The following is a 16,559-nucleotide window of genomic DNA, read 5'->3' as shown; positions in this document are numbered from 1 at the left end:
CGATGGCGTCGTTGTCGTAGACGGGGGTGGGGGTGGGGGTGGTTGTTGTTAAATATCAATTAATTCATAACAAATTAATTTATTGTAGCCTACCGTTTTCACTACCTGTCCCACATGGTCTTTGCTTTACCCATAACCAAACCATAAATAAAGTTACACACAAATTACCACCTGTCAATCACTTTTTTTCCCCGCGGGACTTTGGCATGAATAGGCACAGTGATCTGTGTTATTATAATTTTTCCCACAGCTGATGGAGGAGACGAGAGTTCGTTTGGAGTTCACTGTAATTCGTATTGTAATTGATAACTTCCTTACTTTATTATCATTATGAGGAAATAATAACAAGTAAAGATGCTAGGGCTCGACCGTTTTGGTCGCAAATGCGCAAATTTTTCACAGCAAAATCCTTACCGCGTGTGCGGATTTTGGAAACATTTATGCAGAATACACCTTTGCACCTAAAAACGCCAAACGCAGCGCTCAGAAACAGATTAAAACGGTTGTTATGTGAATTTGCTGAAGTAAATAAAGCCTGCAATGTTTGCCCCACCTTTGTGCTCTTTTCATTGGCCCACTGCTCTAGAACAAAACACGAATGGATTGGTTAATATCAGCTGTCAATCACTCAGTGAACGCCTTCTGCCTTCAGATGACAGGAGCTACAACCGTGAAAATGTGAAGCGCTGAAGATGAGGGATTGAAAATAACATTGACAGATTTTGTTTTAGAAACCACCTTAAGTTACTAATAATGGCACATCTTATTAGTGATCGTGTCCTGAATGTTAATCCACCACTTACACTTTTCCAAGAGTGGATAAAAGCCTTCCAGTGGCTTCAAGTCCGCTATGAAAATAACTAAAGCCATTCACTGTAAAGTCTGTGGGACGGGGTTTGCAGGTTACATCGTTTGCCACTGAATCTACACATTTTGAGCATGAGAGGTACTGTATAATACTTCATTTAATCCTCACGATGCTGTTAGCCGTGTAAGCAGCAGCTATATGTAAAATGTAACACCGCTCATGAAAAGACTGTTATTGCTATTAAGATGACATGCAAATAACAAGTTGTATATCACTATAAATGTGGAATGATAGATCATGATGCCAGCTCAGTATCGTGAAGTTTATCGGCGATAGACGATGGCATCTATCGGCCCAACCCTAGATTACACCCAGAATTTTTTTTTTAAAGTTTTAAATTCCAAAATGTAACATAATTGTTACTTATTTGAATGGTCTTAATTCAGAGTGAGAGTCACCCGTGTTTGAATAAATCATACATGGTGTGTTTTTGACCTGGTCTGACTGGGTTTTTTGTCAATCTCTGTTGCTGGAAGGCTTCAGACTTCAACTACTCATTTGAAGCCTTGTGTGCTGTTGGGGATGTTTTCATCCACTATGGAGTGATTTTTGAGTCTTAATTTGGCCATGATGTTCTCTGTGTTTCAGCAAATGGAACGATTTTTTGTGACAAATCTTATATTGATACATAATTAGGCGAAGAAAAAAATTCAACAATACACTCTGGGTACATGTTTTTTCATTTTTACCCTTTCATTATGTTCGGGGCTGTTTTTGCCCCATTGACTTCCATTATAACGGCTTTTTTTATTGCAAAGCCATGACATCATATCATCATGCATTCTTGATTGTTGGTGTTTTCCCTGATGGGAAGAGGTAAAGTTAATTTTTTTTTTAACTGGTGATCATCAGTTGCAGTGCAAAAAAAGCTTAGTTTTATGCCTTCTATATGGCATACAATGTGTGTGAGAGACCTTTGCACACTTCTCTTGATATGTTTGAAGCCTTGTTTACGCTTAAATGTTTGTTTTAAAACGTTTAAGTTTTACTATGATTATGCATTCCGCCCAGAAAAATAAAACAATGCTGTTATCATAAAGTTCATGTTAAAGTCTTGACAAAACAAAGACGTATTTAAAATCACATAAAAGCTACCCTAAAAAGTAAGTTTTAAGTGATTATTTTAGCAACAAACATGTTTGACAATGAAGACAAAAAACATCTATACTATTTGGAATGGAGAGTCCCTGAGTGTTTTTAAATCAAGTGCCTTCATCGAAACCATGAAATTTCTCTAGCAGGAAATTTGTTTTGGTGTATACAATATGTGTAGTAAACAAACTGGGATGTATATATTTTTCAGCTGTTTATTTTTTCCACTGTAATTTTAGGTTTCTGTGGAATTCTCCAGAAGTGTTTTCTCAATGTGTTTTTTTTTCTTCACTTACAGCCTTTCAGACAGAAGGGAAACTCTATTTAATTTTGGATTTTCTCAGGGGTGGGGATGTATTTACTCGTTTATCCAAAGAGGTAAGCATCTGGTGTTCTACAGCTTATCTTTGTTGAGATTAATAGACCAATAAACTTGTACTTCCATTTTCCAACATCAATTAATTGTTTGTAAAATTGGCCAAATTCCTGAAAAAATGTGAAGGTTACCTTTTGTTAATTTACAGGTCTTAAAAAGCTGTAAATTCTAAATCTAAAACCTAAAACCCAAATATTGGTCCGTTTTAGTGTATACTATACTATGTTTGAGTTTTTACTCTGAAATAACTCAGAATTTCACATTTGTGCAGTTGTCTAACATTAATGTCAATGCTTTGATATTCACTTTTCTGATTTAATTTGATTAATGCATTGTTTAACATTTTTATTTAGCAATTTAACGAATATCTGCTGTTTCTCTACCACCTAAAAACAACTAAATAGAGCTTAGATATTTTGACTAGGTTTACTATCAGCTTGTCAGTGCAAAATGTCTAACTGTTGTTATAGTATTGACAGCTGTTGTTTTTGCACCTGACCTTATTGGATATGCAATTGTAGGAGCTGAGTATTTAAATGAATCCCACAACATGATTTGCAAACCTCAAAGGACTGGTATTTTCACCTTTATTTAATGCTAAACAAATCATGTACTATTGAGGTACATGTAAAGTTAAATGTTACTATTTTGCGCTCAAAATATAACAGAGAGAACGTCAAGGAAATTTTTTCCCACGTTTATTTGGTAGGCCAGAGGAACACATCGTCCAAACTTTAATAAAATAATTTGCCCAGCCATGTTATTTTTAATTTACTTCAGTAATTAAAAGACGACTTGGAACCTAGAATTAGGGAGAGTCACAAAATGCCAGGTCCATCCAAACTTTTTTCCTCCTCTTTCCTTTAGTCCTTTTAAACCTCCCTCCTTTAGCTGAGTCCGCATTTTCACCTGCGTTATTCGTGGTCATAAAGTCACTGATGAAATAGTGCAGAAGCACATAACTGTGTTGTACTACAACAGGTTTAGGGTTTTTCCAGGACAGTCCTGTATTTCAGCTCTATTTTTTAATGTTTTGCGAGAACAGCCTAATCAAAGGTAACCAAACTTGTCCTAGAGCAGATTTACCACCCAATTACAATTTGCTATCGATTAACTTGCAGTATGAGAAGCTGAGGTTGGTGAAATCACAGCAGAAGAGCTCTCTCATCCGCATGATTCTAGATCCCTCAGACAGCATCCAAACAGTTTTTCTCTTGCTAATCAGATGCAAGTAAATCTCTGCCTTAGTCCAGGGGTTTTCAAACTGTGGGGCACGCCAGCACCGATTAAGGGCGACACGAGACATTGAGGTGTGCACTCGAGTAAATTATGATGACAATTTTTATGCGTTTACTAGAGGGAATAAAATGATGCGTGTCCTAAAAGTATGAAAATCCCTGCCTTAGTCTATGGATGCATGCATTTGTCAAATTGTCCACCTTACATTTATTTATTTATTTTGTTATTTTGCTTTGTTAAGATTCTTGATGTATCATTTTATTAAATCACCATTTGTATTAGGAATGGGAAGGATAATTAATAAGGCTTCTGGGTTGTATACTATATTTCTACCCAATTGCTGTGTATAATGCCTCGTTTCCACAGAGTGGTACAGTAGGGTATGGTTCGCTACGGGTCACCTATATCAGGCTTGTGTCTTCATTGCCAAATGGTACCAATGTTACCCTTTTGGTAGGCGTAGTGTTCAACAGAAAGTTGCAGTCGATGTCATTCTCACTTGAAATTCACATATCGAATGAGAAGCACTTCTTACTTTTATGAGCACACACAGAAACTAACGGTCTCTGAAATATATTAACAATTACATATAAAAATACCCAAAACATAATTTTAGACCTTATTTGGGCTCATAAATGATACGAAATATATACAGTCAGTACAAACCTCTCATCTTTATTCTTCACCAGCACAAGTAAAGTTAACGTCTTGTTTAAAAAATAGTTTCGCCTTTCCAAGTTCATAATAGTCCAAAAGGCGATGATAATAATTAAACATGGCAGTTTGTTCATGTTTTAGGTTGCTTGAAAGAATCATTTGCTCTTTGTTTTTTCAAGCTGCTGCTTTATTTTTGGAAAAAATAAAGGATGTCAGAAGCATTTCAATAATCACGTGCACGTTTTCATTATGAGGTCAAATGAGTTATTTCAAACATAGACGCATGGCAAACACACGTGAGCTCACTAGCCTCGTAAACAACAACAGGACACATGGAAGATTCTGTTCTTCTTCTTGGCTTTGGGGCTGTTCATCAAGACGAAGCCAAGGTTTTGTTTGAGCTCGAGTCGACCATGGCTCGTTATTATATGTATATATTGTTACAATGTAATGTCTCTGCTTTGTATTTAAAAATGGCGCTTCCTTTGTTTTTATTCTCCTGGCTTGTACACGTGTTAGTAGCATTTCTCTGTAAACCAATACCTTTCAACTGCGCGTCTAGCTCTGCCTTTTTTTTAACCCTTTTGTTGTGGTATGGTATGGTTCGCTCTTTAGTAGCTTTTGACGGTGGAAATGGGCACAAAGGTGTACCGAACCGTACCATGCCCATACTGTACCACTCAGTGGAAACGGACCATAACTGTGCAAACAACCTCTTCATTACCTTCATGTAAGCACTTCAAAAATCGTCGTCAAAGTCTAAAATGGTGGCTTCGCAGGTTCTGATTGTAGAATCATTAAATGAGAATACAAGTTTTTTGGTCACACTTTACAATAAGGTTTCGGTAGTTACTAGTTAATATATTTATGAACATGAACTAAAAATGAACAGCATTTACTAATCATGCTTCAACATTTACTAATGCTTTATTGAAGTCCAAAGTTGTGCTTGTCGTTTTAACATTAGTTAATGTACTGGAAGTTAACAAGATCTAGCAATGAATGATTTTACTTTTCTATTCACATTAACAAGGATGACAAATGAATCCTGTTATAAATCTGTTCATCGTTTGTTCACGTTAGTTAATATATTAGCTAAAATTAATGGAACCTTATTGTGAAATATTTGTCAAAATTTTGAATGTAGCTTATTCACACAAACTATTATGTGAATCAGATTGCAAGGTTTTGCATTGGATTCATTCTGCTTAGGGGTGTAACGGATCACTGTTGATCTGTGATTCATATGGATCTTAACCCATGGTTTAGAACACACGTGACCTGCGGATTAATAAATTTTTTTACTTGTGGATTAATCCTAATTTTGTAACGATCGCAGAGAGATGTCCTCTCGTGTCATTCAAATCACATGTATGAAAGCATTTAGGCTTTCCTGTAAAATATAATGATGACGGAAGTTGTGGTAGATTATTCTGGACGTGGTGGGTTTCTTAGGTTATTAAAGGTGTTTTCTGTCACTACTTGTTTAGCCTGCTTTAATGCCTTCAGTGGAAGCTGCATGATTAATCAATAAAAGATCAGGATCTCAACACCCACACAGAATAAATTATAAATGATGTCGCTTTGCATGTACTTATTAATCCTTTGAATCGCTGCATTCAAATCTGTGTTTGAAAAACACAAAAATTAAGAGATTCAGTCTTTTAGTCTTTTGAGTTGGTTACAAACAGTCAAATAACACAGAAGTACTGGGATAACAGTTTATAGCTTAGATAAAACCACTGATGTTTATGGTAATGATTAAAATCACCATCATATGCATTTAACATGATGCTCTAAAATGAAAGTTGTAGGCAGCAATTACATTATTTAAGCAATAGGTGGCGATAACCAGCTATCAAAAATATGCCACTGAATAATTCTTCAAAAATAATCATCTAGCAATAAAACAAATTTTTATGAGTGAAACTGAATCATTTATTGAAAATTAGATTTAAAAATAAATCTGGGCTGTACAAATTGTTAGATTTCTACATTTAGCATTATCAGCAACAACAGTAGTAATAGTGAATTTTTCACAATACTGTATATTTTAAAATGTCTTCATTTTTATTATTATTTGAAATAAAAGGAAAGCAAAGCATATTTGTCTTCTCTCCTTTTTGGCTGATCCGCATGGATCCGAAATTGTCTGATCCATGACCAAACCATAATGTGATCCGAACCCTGAGATTTGTGATCCGTTACACCAGTAATTCTGCATGATGTAAATGAATACAAACATACTGTCTAACTTTGTGTTTTACATTCACATTTGCCAGTACATGCGTTTTATAATAAAGAATATATGTGTATAAATATATATATCACTTGTTAAAAATACAGTAGCACATCTCTGAATTGTTGACCCTCCTGTTATTGATCTGAAATGCTTGTATCCATCTTTTTTGCTTTGTTGTAAATGTTGACGTTTATATTGCTGTGTGTGTGTGTGCGTGGTCTTTGATGAGAGAGTAAATTTGTCCAGTTCTTACTAGGTTATGTTTACAGAGGAGGATGTGAAATTCTACCTTGCAGAGCTGGCCCTTGCATTGGATCATCTACACAACCTAGGCATTGTTTACAGAGACCTGAAGCCTGAAAAGTAAAGTATCCCCCTTCACCTCTCTGCTATTTTCCCTCTCTCGCTCTCTCTTTCTCTTTCTGTGTGTAGAGTAGAAGCCATACTTTCTCTCTTTCTGCCTTTTCACCTGTCCTCTCTTTTTTTGATCTTTCATTAAATAAGGATGGCTGTATCTCTCAGAACCCATTTGCAAGATTATAACGGAGAGGTCTTTGAATTCTCCGTCTGATTTTTTTTTTTGTTTGTTTGTTGACTTGTTTAGTTCATGTATTGTTGTATCTGTATTGGAGAAATGTGGTCTTAATTTTCAGCATTTTGCTTGATGAAGCTGGACATATCAAGTTAACAGGTACGTACCGTTGTACAAATTCTTAAATCACTTCCCTGCCTGTTGAACATGTGCATGTAGATATGGAGGCAAATTTGTAATATATAACTTCTACTGTTAGCGTTTCACCCAGAGTTTTCTAAAATGAGTCATATATAGTGTGTGTGACATGGTCAGACTGGGTTTTTCATCAAACTCTGCTGCTGGAAGGCCGCCGTCCTGCAGACTTTCAGGCTACTCTCATTTGAACACTTGTTGGGGATGTTTTCATCTCCTGGGTTTAAGTTTTAATTTGGCCACAACTTTCTCTGTGTTCCAGCAAATGGAAGGATATTTGTTGACAAATTTTGTTTTGAGACATATTTTGGGAAAATGCTTTAAAAATATTCAAAAATACACTCTGGATAAATTGACTACCCTTTCGTTATGTTTGAGGCTGTTTTTGCCCCATGACATCATATCATCATGCATTCATGTTTGTTGGTGGTTTTCCATGTAGGGAAGAGGTACAATTTTTAATTTTTACTGTTGATCATCAGTTGCAGTGCAAAAAAGCCAGACCCTCCAGGATTTTGCGAATTTTATTTATTTAATTTTGGGGAAAATCGCTGAATTTATCACAAACTCAGCAAAATTTCACGGAACTTGCATTTTTTTCTGAAATGCTGCAGATTTCCTGCAAATTTGGGGTCAAGACGCTTTCTATGATGTCACCACGACATGGATTCGCCCTAAACAAAAGCCATGTGGACGCAAACAACCCTCGCTAAGCCATGGTTTTACACACATGATGATTGTTGGTGGCAGTATATACCTTTACGCTGGTCTGTAATTCAGCATTTAGCCAGAAGAAGAAGACAGCGCATGTTAAATATAGTAAAAGTCGCATTTATCTATAACTATTACTGTGGACCTAAGACCCTTCAACTAAGACCTTAAAACCTTGAGGTGGGTGAAATTAGTTAAAGACTTGTTGTGGGCACATCACATTACACAGGCATTGTCATGCCTCTTTCACATCGCTCGTGCTAGTAGAGCAGAAAGCAGTGTGTGTGTGCAGTGCATGAGCAGAAGCAGCGAGCTGCCATGCACACCTGATTCACGGCTGTTTCACAGTTCCTTCTGTTTCTATTTACCTAGAGTTTAAGGCAGAATTATTAGCCCTCCTGAATTTCCCCCCAATTACTGTTTAATGGAAAGCAATTTTTTTAAACCCATTTCTAAACAAATACTTCTAATAACTGATTTCTTTTATCTTTGCCATGATGACAGTACATCATATTTGACTAGATGTTTTTCAGGACACTGGTATTCAGCTAAAGTGACATTTAAAGGCTTGACTAGGTTACTTAGGGACATGAGGGTAATTTTCAAAATCACTGTATAATGATGGTTTATTCTGTAGACCAGTGGTTCTCAGTTCTGGTCCTCGTGACCCCCAGCTCTGCATTTTTTGTATGTTATTCTTACTTAACACAGCTGGTTCAGATCATCCACTCATTAACGGGGAGATAATTGTTGCAGCTTCCCAATTCGCAAACTTATACTACACCCTAAAAGTATGTACTTTTTTGTGAAGGAAAAGTACACACTTTTGAGTGTGCAACAGAATAGTATGCAAGCTTATGGGACATACTACTTCCTTGTTAACAGATCGTTGTGTTGCTTAGTTACGAGCCCTGTCAATTATCCACACATCATCCACATTTCTTTCATATTTAATTTCCTACCTTATCGGAGAAGCATCAGCAGGTTAATCTCCCATTTACGAGTCTTTCATGCAGAGAAATCTCCTCTGGTGTTTGGATAACTCTGCATTCAGACGTTAATGTATAAACATGTCTTTATACAAGTTCAGTATTGTTGTTGCAGATGAAATATAACACAGAAAACACGATTAAAACATGTTTCAGTGGGCTAGATATTAATTAACAGTCATGCAAACATCTTTACCGAAGCCTCTCTACTTGACAGTTGGTCTCGCGCATCCATCATGTTTGTAGTTTGTTTACACTTTTCACCTGCATTCGTAGCGTTCTAAATCAAATCCGCGTCCTACGTGCGATGTATTGTGGGCAATATCAGCGGTTAGAGTATGAACGCTTCTACACTTCGAGCTTTTACCGGAAATAGTAAACCATACGGGAACCTTTAGGATACTCTTTTCATCATACTATGTTGGGACATACTATTTCTACTTTTAAATAATTTTTAGGACGAATAGTATGTGAATTGGGACGCAGCAAGAGTGTCAAATAAGAGAGGCATACAAAATGTGCAGGTCAGGGGTCACGAGGACCGGATTTGAGAACCCAAGCTGTAGACTGTTGAAAAATTACATTTTGCTTAGGGGGGCTAATAAGATTGAAAAAATAATAATAATAATAATTAAAACTGCTTTTATTCTAGCCAAAATAAAAAAATAAGTTTAATTAATTTTCTCCAGAAGAAAACATATTATTAAAGTTACAGTGAAAAATTATTTGCTCTATCAAACATAATTTGGGAAATATTTAAAAAAAGGAAAAAAATCACAGGAGGGCGAATAATTTTGACTTCAACTGTATGTAAAAACAACAACAACAACACTTTTTAATTTTATTACTGTGATTGCCTTTATGAGAGACTACATGTACAATGATTCAGTGGATTTTGATCTTTGAGCTGTTGTGCGCAATTTATTTATGGATACAAGATTTTATTTATTTTTTTAAACATAGAGCATCCTTTAAATTTAAGTTGCAGAACCCGGTGTCTGGGTCTGGAAGCAAGTCAAAAATATATATATTTAATATAGACTTTGGTCTATGGTATAATTTTTTACACCCAGTCAACACAAAATGAGGCCACAAATATTGCTGTAAATGTCAAGAAAAGCTGCAGCAAAATCATTCATTTTAGGCCTCAAAATTCTGAAAAAAAATCCCGTGAAATCCTGGAGTTGAGGAAAAGCTTAGTTTTTGCCTTCTATATGGAGTATAATGTGTGTGTGAGAGACCTTTGCACACTTATCTTGATATGTGTCAGGCCTCATTTATGCTAATATGTTTTAGTTTTAAAATGCATAAGTTTTGCTACGGTTATGCTTTCCGTCCACACTACCCCAGAGTTTTTGAAAACAGAGCTTTTTGTAAACTCTGAAGAGGTTGTTTTGGATTGAAAACGCTGCTGCTCCGTGTTCGTGTGGATGGGGGAAAACGGAGGCGTGGCTGCAGACATGCTGATTGGGGCTCTTTCTCAACATCAAGTACACAATGTTTAGTCTTGCATCCTCTCCTTGTCTTGAGTTTGATATGGAAAATCTGAACTTACAAGTTTCATATGCAAAACAAACTCCGGTGGACACATCAGGTAAATCTTCAAAGAGACCAGTGTAGGCTACTTTATAAGCTCATTCACATCACATCACAGCCTATTTTCATCTTGATACTAACAATAGACACCAGAAATGTTGAGGCGTCGTGTAGCTACATATTTAAATGAGCGTCAACATCACTGTATGCATATTCATTACAAAACAAAGCCTATAACATCACTGCCTCCTTTCGTTTTCATTAAAAATACAAAACATGCTCTCTCTTTTGCTGAATATCAGTTTTAATAATCAATAATGGCCATTATAAAAGTATAACTTTTAAATAAGTTTATACATAAATAAGTTTATACATTATAGGAAATAAAGGCAAGCAATCAGTCAAATATGCTGAAACAGTCTACATGGTTACATTAATATATTAACTTATCTTTGTGCTCCACCAAAACATTACCTGAGAACAAGTAATAGATTCAAAAGACCAAAGTCGGGCAATATGTCATTAGATGTAGACCAGAGGAATTAAATATCACATTTAACAACTATACTGAGATTACATCCAGTGGTAGATCATTGATGAACTGTTCAACGTGCGGTGCTCTTACCTGAGGAAGTGTGCTCAAAGCACCTGCCTACTGCCTGGAGCTCAGACGTATGTGTACGCTGCAGTGCATGTCAGAGTGTGTGTGCGGATGGGGAACTTTTTAGAAATGCTAGGTGAAACACCAGTGTAGACGTGAATCGTGTTCATTCTAAAACGCATCGCTGTAAATGGGGCCTCAGAACAAAGTAAACCAGGTTTTCATGCAAGCTCACTATAATTTGCTGTCATACTCCATAAAGCTCCATAAACTTTTTTTACACAGGCTAATGGTTAATGGTGGCAACTGATGATGTTTAAATTACACATTTTACCTCCTCTCGACAGGGAAAACCAGCCACAATCACGAATGCATGATTATATGATGTCATTTCTTTGCAATCAAAAAACATTATAATGGAAGTCAATGGGGCAAAAACAGCTCCGAACGTAATGAAAAGGTAGTCAATTTGAACGAGGGATAATACAATCCTCTGCAGGATATATTGGCTTTTCAGGAGCAAAGTTTGACACCCCTGCTTTGGCTTTGGCAGCATGTTGCAATTATGACAACTGTGATGATGTGCCTTTTCCAGACTTTGGGCTCAGTAAAGAATCCGTAGATCAGGACAAAAAAGCGTACTCTTTCTGTGGCACTGTGGAATATATGGCCCCTGAGGTGGTCAACAGGAGAGGTCACACACAGAGTGCTGACTGGTGGTCTCTCGGTGTCTTAATGGTAGGTGCTCAGTACATCACTCCTTATGAATTTGTCTCTCGTAATGAGCATGTTTGGAAAATGTGACGTTATGTAGGCAACACTGCTTTTTTGTGAAGCAAGGAGCTAAGAAAAAATGTATGCAAATCAGACAGACAATTTTATAACGGTTTTGAAAAGGGTTTAAAGTCCGTTGTATTGCAAACCAAGGTTTTTTTAGTGAACGAAAAGACTAGAACTGTTGATCAAAAAGGTTTTCGTTAACTGAAATTGAAAAACTAAAACAAAACTAACAATGGTCACTGAAAAACTAACTGAAACCATTTACAATAAATGAAAAATTAAAGGAAACAAACAGCCATTAAAAAACAATGAAAACATTCTGAAATAATTCAGAATAAATGTGGAGTTCACAAAAAAATATTGCTTAAGGGGGCTAATAATTTTGACCTTAAAATGTTTTTTTTTAATATTAAAAATTGCTTTTATTCTTGCCAAAATAAAACAAAAAAAGAGTTTCTCCAGAAGAAAAAATATTATAATAAATGCTGTAAAGTCTGTTTAATATCACTTGGCAAACATTTGGAAACGAATATACATGGGAGGGCTAATAATTTTGCCCTCAACTGTACAGCGTTAACCTGTGGTTATACAATATACTCACCGGCCACTTTAATAGGTACACCTGTCCTACTGCTAGTTAACGCAAATTTCAAATACAATCAAGGCATGCAGAAGAGCATCTTTGAATGCACAATTTGAACCTTGAGGCAGATGGGCTACAACAGCAGAAGATCACACTGGGTGCCACTCCTGTCAGCTAAGAACAGGAAACTGAGGTTATAATTTGCACAGACTAACCAAAATTGGACAATAGAAGATTGAAAACACGTTGCCTGGTCTCAATTTCTGCTTCAGGTGGTAGGGTCAGAATTTGGCATCAACACCATGAAAGCATAGATCCATTCTGCCTTGTATCAACGGTTCAGGCTGCTGGTGGTGGTGTAATGGTGTGGGGGATATTTTTTGGCACACTTTGGGCCCATTAGTACCAATGAGCATTGTGTCGACGCCACAGCCTACCCGAGTATTGTTGCTGACCACAGTTTATCCCTTTATGACCTTCTGATGGCTACTTCCAGCAGGAGAACGCACCATGTCATAAAGCGCAAATCATCTCAGACTGGTTTCTTGAACATGACAATGAGTTCACTGTACTCGAATAGCCTCTACTACAATCACCAGATCTCAATCCAATAGAGCACCTTTGGGATGTGGTGGAATGGGAGATTCGCATCATGGATGTGCAGCCGACAGCAGCAACTGTGTGATGCTATCATGTCAATATGCACATAATATGGAACCTTTTGCGCAAAGATTAATGTAATCTGCGCAAACATTAAATTTGGCTTTTGACCTACACTGGACATGCTCTTTTAACTGTGCTAAACTAGAATTAACTAAATAGAAATGTAAAAACTAAAACAATACTAACAAGCATTATTAAAACGAACTGAAACAATTTAAATTTAAATCAATTTTTAAAATAAAAACAAATTTAACAATGCTAAATTGTAAAAACCTTCATGCAAATGACAAATCAATGCAGGGGAATTAAAGCAGATTTTTCACTGTGTGGTACAGTTCGGCACGGCTCAGCTTGGCTTGCTTTGGTTTAGTTTTGCTCGGCTCTGTTTGCATTTCCACTGCAGTTTAGTACCGCTTTAAATGGGTGGAATTGTCACAATAGTAACACTCTTCTAACATTATCATTTCCATTCCGGGTCATCCAGCTTCTTGACTACCGATGAGAGGAATGTCTGAACCTCTTCTACTGGCCACATTGTTGCCATATCAGGTGTCTTTTTTCTGGTAATAGCAAAACAGTTTAGTCATGTGAAACAACAAAACAGTAGTGGCTGTGACGGTGTCTCGTTTCAGAGGCTCCATTCTATGAAGGATGCAGTCTTCAAAGGTTGATTTTCGAACCAAGCATTGTGAAATGAGACATTCCACACCTAGAAAGTGTAGAATGCGGTGTTAATGAGTGGCAGTAACGTTTGTACTGACTTTTCCCTCAGTGATTTAAAAAAAAATGTGTATTAAATAATAAAAAGGAAAAACAAGGTCTCCAAAACAGAACTATATTTTCTTTGGTTCATAGTAGGGCAGCACCATATATCGTTTCAGCATCGATATAGCAATGTGATCATTTACGATAGTCACATCGCAAGATATGCAATGTTGAGTTTAGATTATAATTTATAAGGGCCTGTGACTGTATGAGAATTTAAAAAGCATTCTGTTGCAAATGGTACCAACAATGATTCATTTTATTCAGTTATTTATCAAACAAAGACTACACAGTATTTTTTTTACATTTGATTTAGTTGCTGTACCTGAATACTGTTTGACTCCTCAGGAAAACAATAAAAAGCACTATTTATTCAATTAGTATTTTTTTGTTTATTGTATTTATATATACTTGAAGATTATTATATTTTATGCAGATGCACTCCCCTGCAAAATCATATATATATATATATATATATATATATATATATATATATATATATATATATATATATATATATATATATATATATATGCAAATTTATATTGAAATACCGGAAACGGATTTAAAAGTCATCACCGTTATTTCAGTGCACTGCCTTCTATTCAGTGCACTGCCTTATATAAACATACTGTCTGTCAATCTTTTACTCTATTTGACAAAGAAAACTCAAGTCATTGCGTTTGGAAAGTGATGAAGTTCTCAAAGTGAATGCATACCTCCTTGCTCTGTAGGTCAAACAACAGAAGATTAAATCCAAATTCTTGATATTATTCTGCAATCAGATCTTAGTTTAATTTCTCATGTCAAAGCAATCACGAAATCAGCATGTCTCAAAAACGTGGCAAGAATTAGTTGAGTTTCCAGTGAAGATGAAGAGAAACTTATTCGTCCTTTTATCTCCAGCAGGAGGAATTAGTCTAATGGACTTCTCTATGACCTTCCCAAAACAATTTAATTGCATCTCGCAGCAGAAGCAAAAAAAATAATAAAAATCAGAGCATATCATGTCAGTCCGCAGGTTTTTACAATGGCCTCCAGTTACATTTAAAATATTGAAATTTTATGTTTTGAAAATATTGAAATATTATTACTTGTTTGGCTGAAGTATTGCTATAGCTTCTATTTAAACATCCTACCAATAATTCCTCACTGTAATTGGAACTTATGTTCATCTACAAAATAACTACTGCCTCAGACTTTAGCTGATGTTTTGCAAGTGAACTGTGCATCTTGGTGCCGTTATAAAATCCTAAAGAGACACAAAATTACTTTCAAATAATTTGACCTTGACTGCCCAACTAGAGCCAAGCAGTCAAATATTTTTCCATTGTCAAAAGACTCCTAAAGATGGTTATTTTTGCAACATTTGACCTTTTAACAGTAGATTATTATTTTTTAAATAATAGTTTTTATTATAAAGGAAAATACAATCGCATTCAGGGAAAAAAAAAAAACGTTGCTTGCTTATTTTGTTAGATTTAATGGGACTTGGAACAGCATTTAAATATTTAAATATAAATGTAATCTGCATATCATTGTGGTACGCCAAATCAAAGTTACTTATTGATGAAATTTGATTGGCTGCTGACGTTTTTGAGATATTGTGCAATTTAATCATATGTAAATGTTAAAACATGTTGAAATCCAAAATTTGTCTCTTAAATAAGTATTTTAAATGCTTTGTCTGATTTAGATTTAATTAACTGATCACATGGATGTTGATTTTGTGGATCATGGTTATTGGTCAAACATTTTTTGTTGTTAGGCGATATAAATTCCGAAATTGTGACTAAATTACTTTTCGAAAGTCTCAAATGAATAAATTTAAGTTGTTTTGTAATGTGCAGTGTTGTAAAGTGATTATTCTCTCATCTTGTACTAACCATAATGTCAATCTAAAGCTTTGTCTCTTGTTGATTTTTGGTTGATTTAAGCTTTACTGTATGAACAATAGAAAACGAAAACATTTAAGGCACTTTTTTTGTGTGTAATGTGGACATAATATCTTTTGTTGCAACGATTGAATTGACTGAAAGACTACATTCAAATTGTATTATTACAATTGATTTACATACAGTAGTATTTCAATACTTAAATGTGATTTTTATTTGCTTGTTTGACTGTTATTGGTGTAATTCTGTTTGCAGTTTGAAATGCTGACCGGCACATTACCTTTCCAAGGAAAAGACAGGAATGAGACTATGAACATGATTCTTAAGTGAGTTTGGCTGTTCAAACAAACCAGTAAATGTGATGCTTGATTGGTCACATATTTAAACAATACTACCAGATTTGATTGGATTGTATATGACCACTATGGACATAAAACGCTTGTAGGTTCGTTTTATTATTGACGATTTTGTACTGTTTTTTTTTTTTTCTGTGCTGCAGAGCAAAGCTGGGAATGCCACAGTTTTTAAGTTTGGAAGCACAAAGTCTTTTACGAATGCTTTTCAAAAGAAATCCATCAAATCGTTTAGGTAAGTCACGTCTACTTTTTCCCCTGCATAATTTCACTTTTTTTTTTTTTGTGGAAGCACAAAAAATGAAGGAACACTCCTGTTTTATGAAATGGGCGCATTTTACAAATCCCCTAGACTAGAGTTAAGGCCGGCTCACACTGCAATGAGCAATGTCACATGAGAAGCAGTGCAATATGGCTATACAGATGTTACTACTTCAATGTGTTCCTTATGGCGCCATTCATACCGCGGCGACAGCGGTACT

The 16,559-nt window shown here is 35.7% G+C and overlaps 1 protein-coding gene across 1 annotated transcript in view; it reads left to right on the top strand.

Annotated features, from left to right (window-relative positions):
- rps6kal (ribosomal protein S6 kinase a, like) overlaps window positions 1-16,559 on the top strand; it is a 65,425-nt gene that overhangs the window by 12,809 nt on the left and 36,057 nt on the right. Inside the window, exons 6-11 of the mRNA XM_056472547.1 lie at window positions 2,259-2,338; window positions 6,731-6,837; window positions 7,128-7,165; window positions 11,634-11,776; window positions 15,980-16,050; window positions 16,224-16,312. Of these exons, the coding sequence (XP_056328522.1) occupies window positions 2,259-2,338; window positions 6,731-6,837; window positions 7,128-7,165; window positions 11,634-11,776; window positions 15,980-16,050; window positions 16,224-16,312 (528 nt within the window). The remainder of the gene's footprint in view (window positions 1-2,258; window positions 2,339-6,730; window positions 6,838-7,127; window positions 7,166-11,633; window positions 11,777-15,979; window positions 16,051-16,223; window positions 16,313-16,559) is intronic.

Source organism: Danio aesculapii, chromosome 14 (genome assembly GCF_903798145.1).
Source record: "Danio aesculapii chromosome 14, fDanAes4.1, whole genome shotgun sequence".
Lineage (NCBI taxonomy): Eukaryota > Metazoa > Chordata > Actinopteri > Cypriniformes > Danionidae > Danio > Danio aesculapii.
The sequence above is the reverse complement of the archived record's forward strand: the minus strand, read 5'-3'. Positions and strand labels throughout refer to the sequence as shown.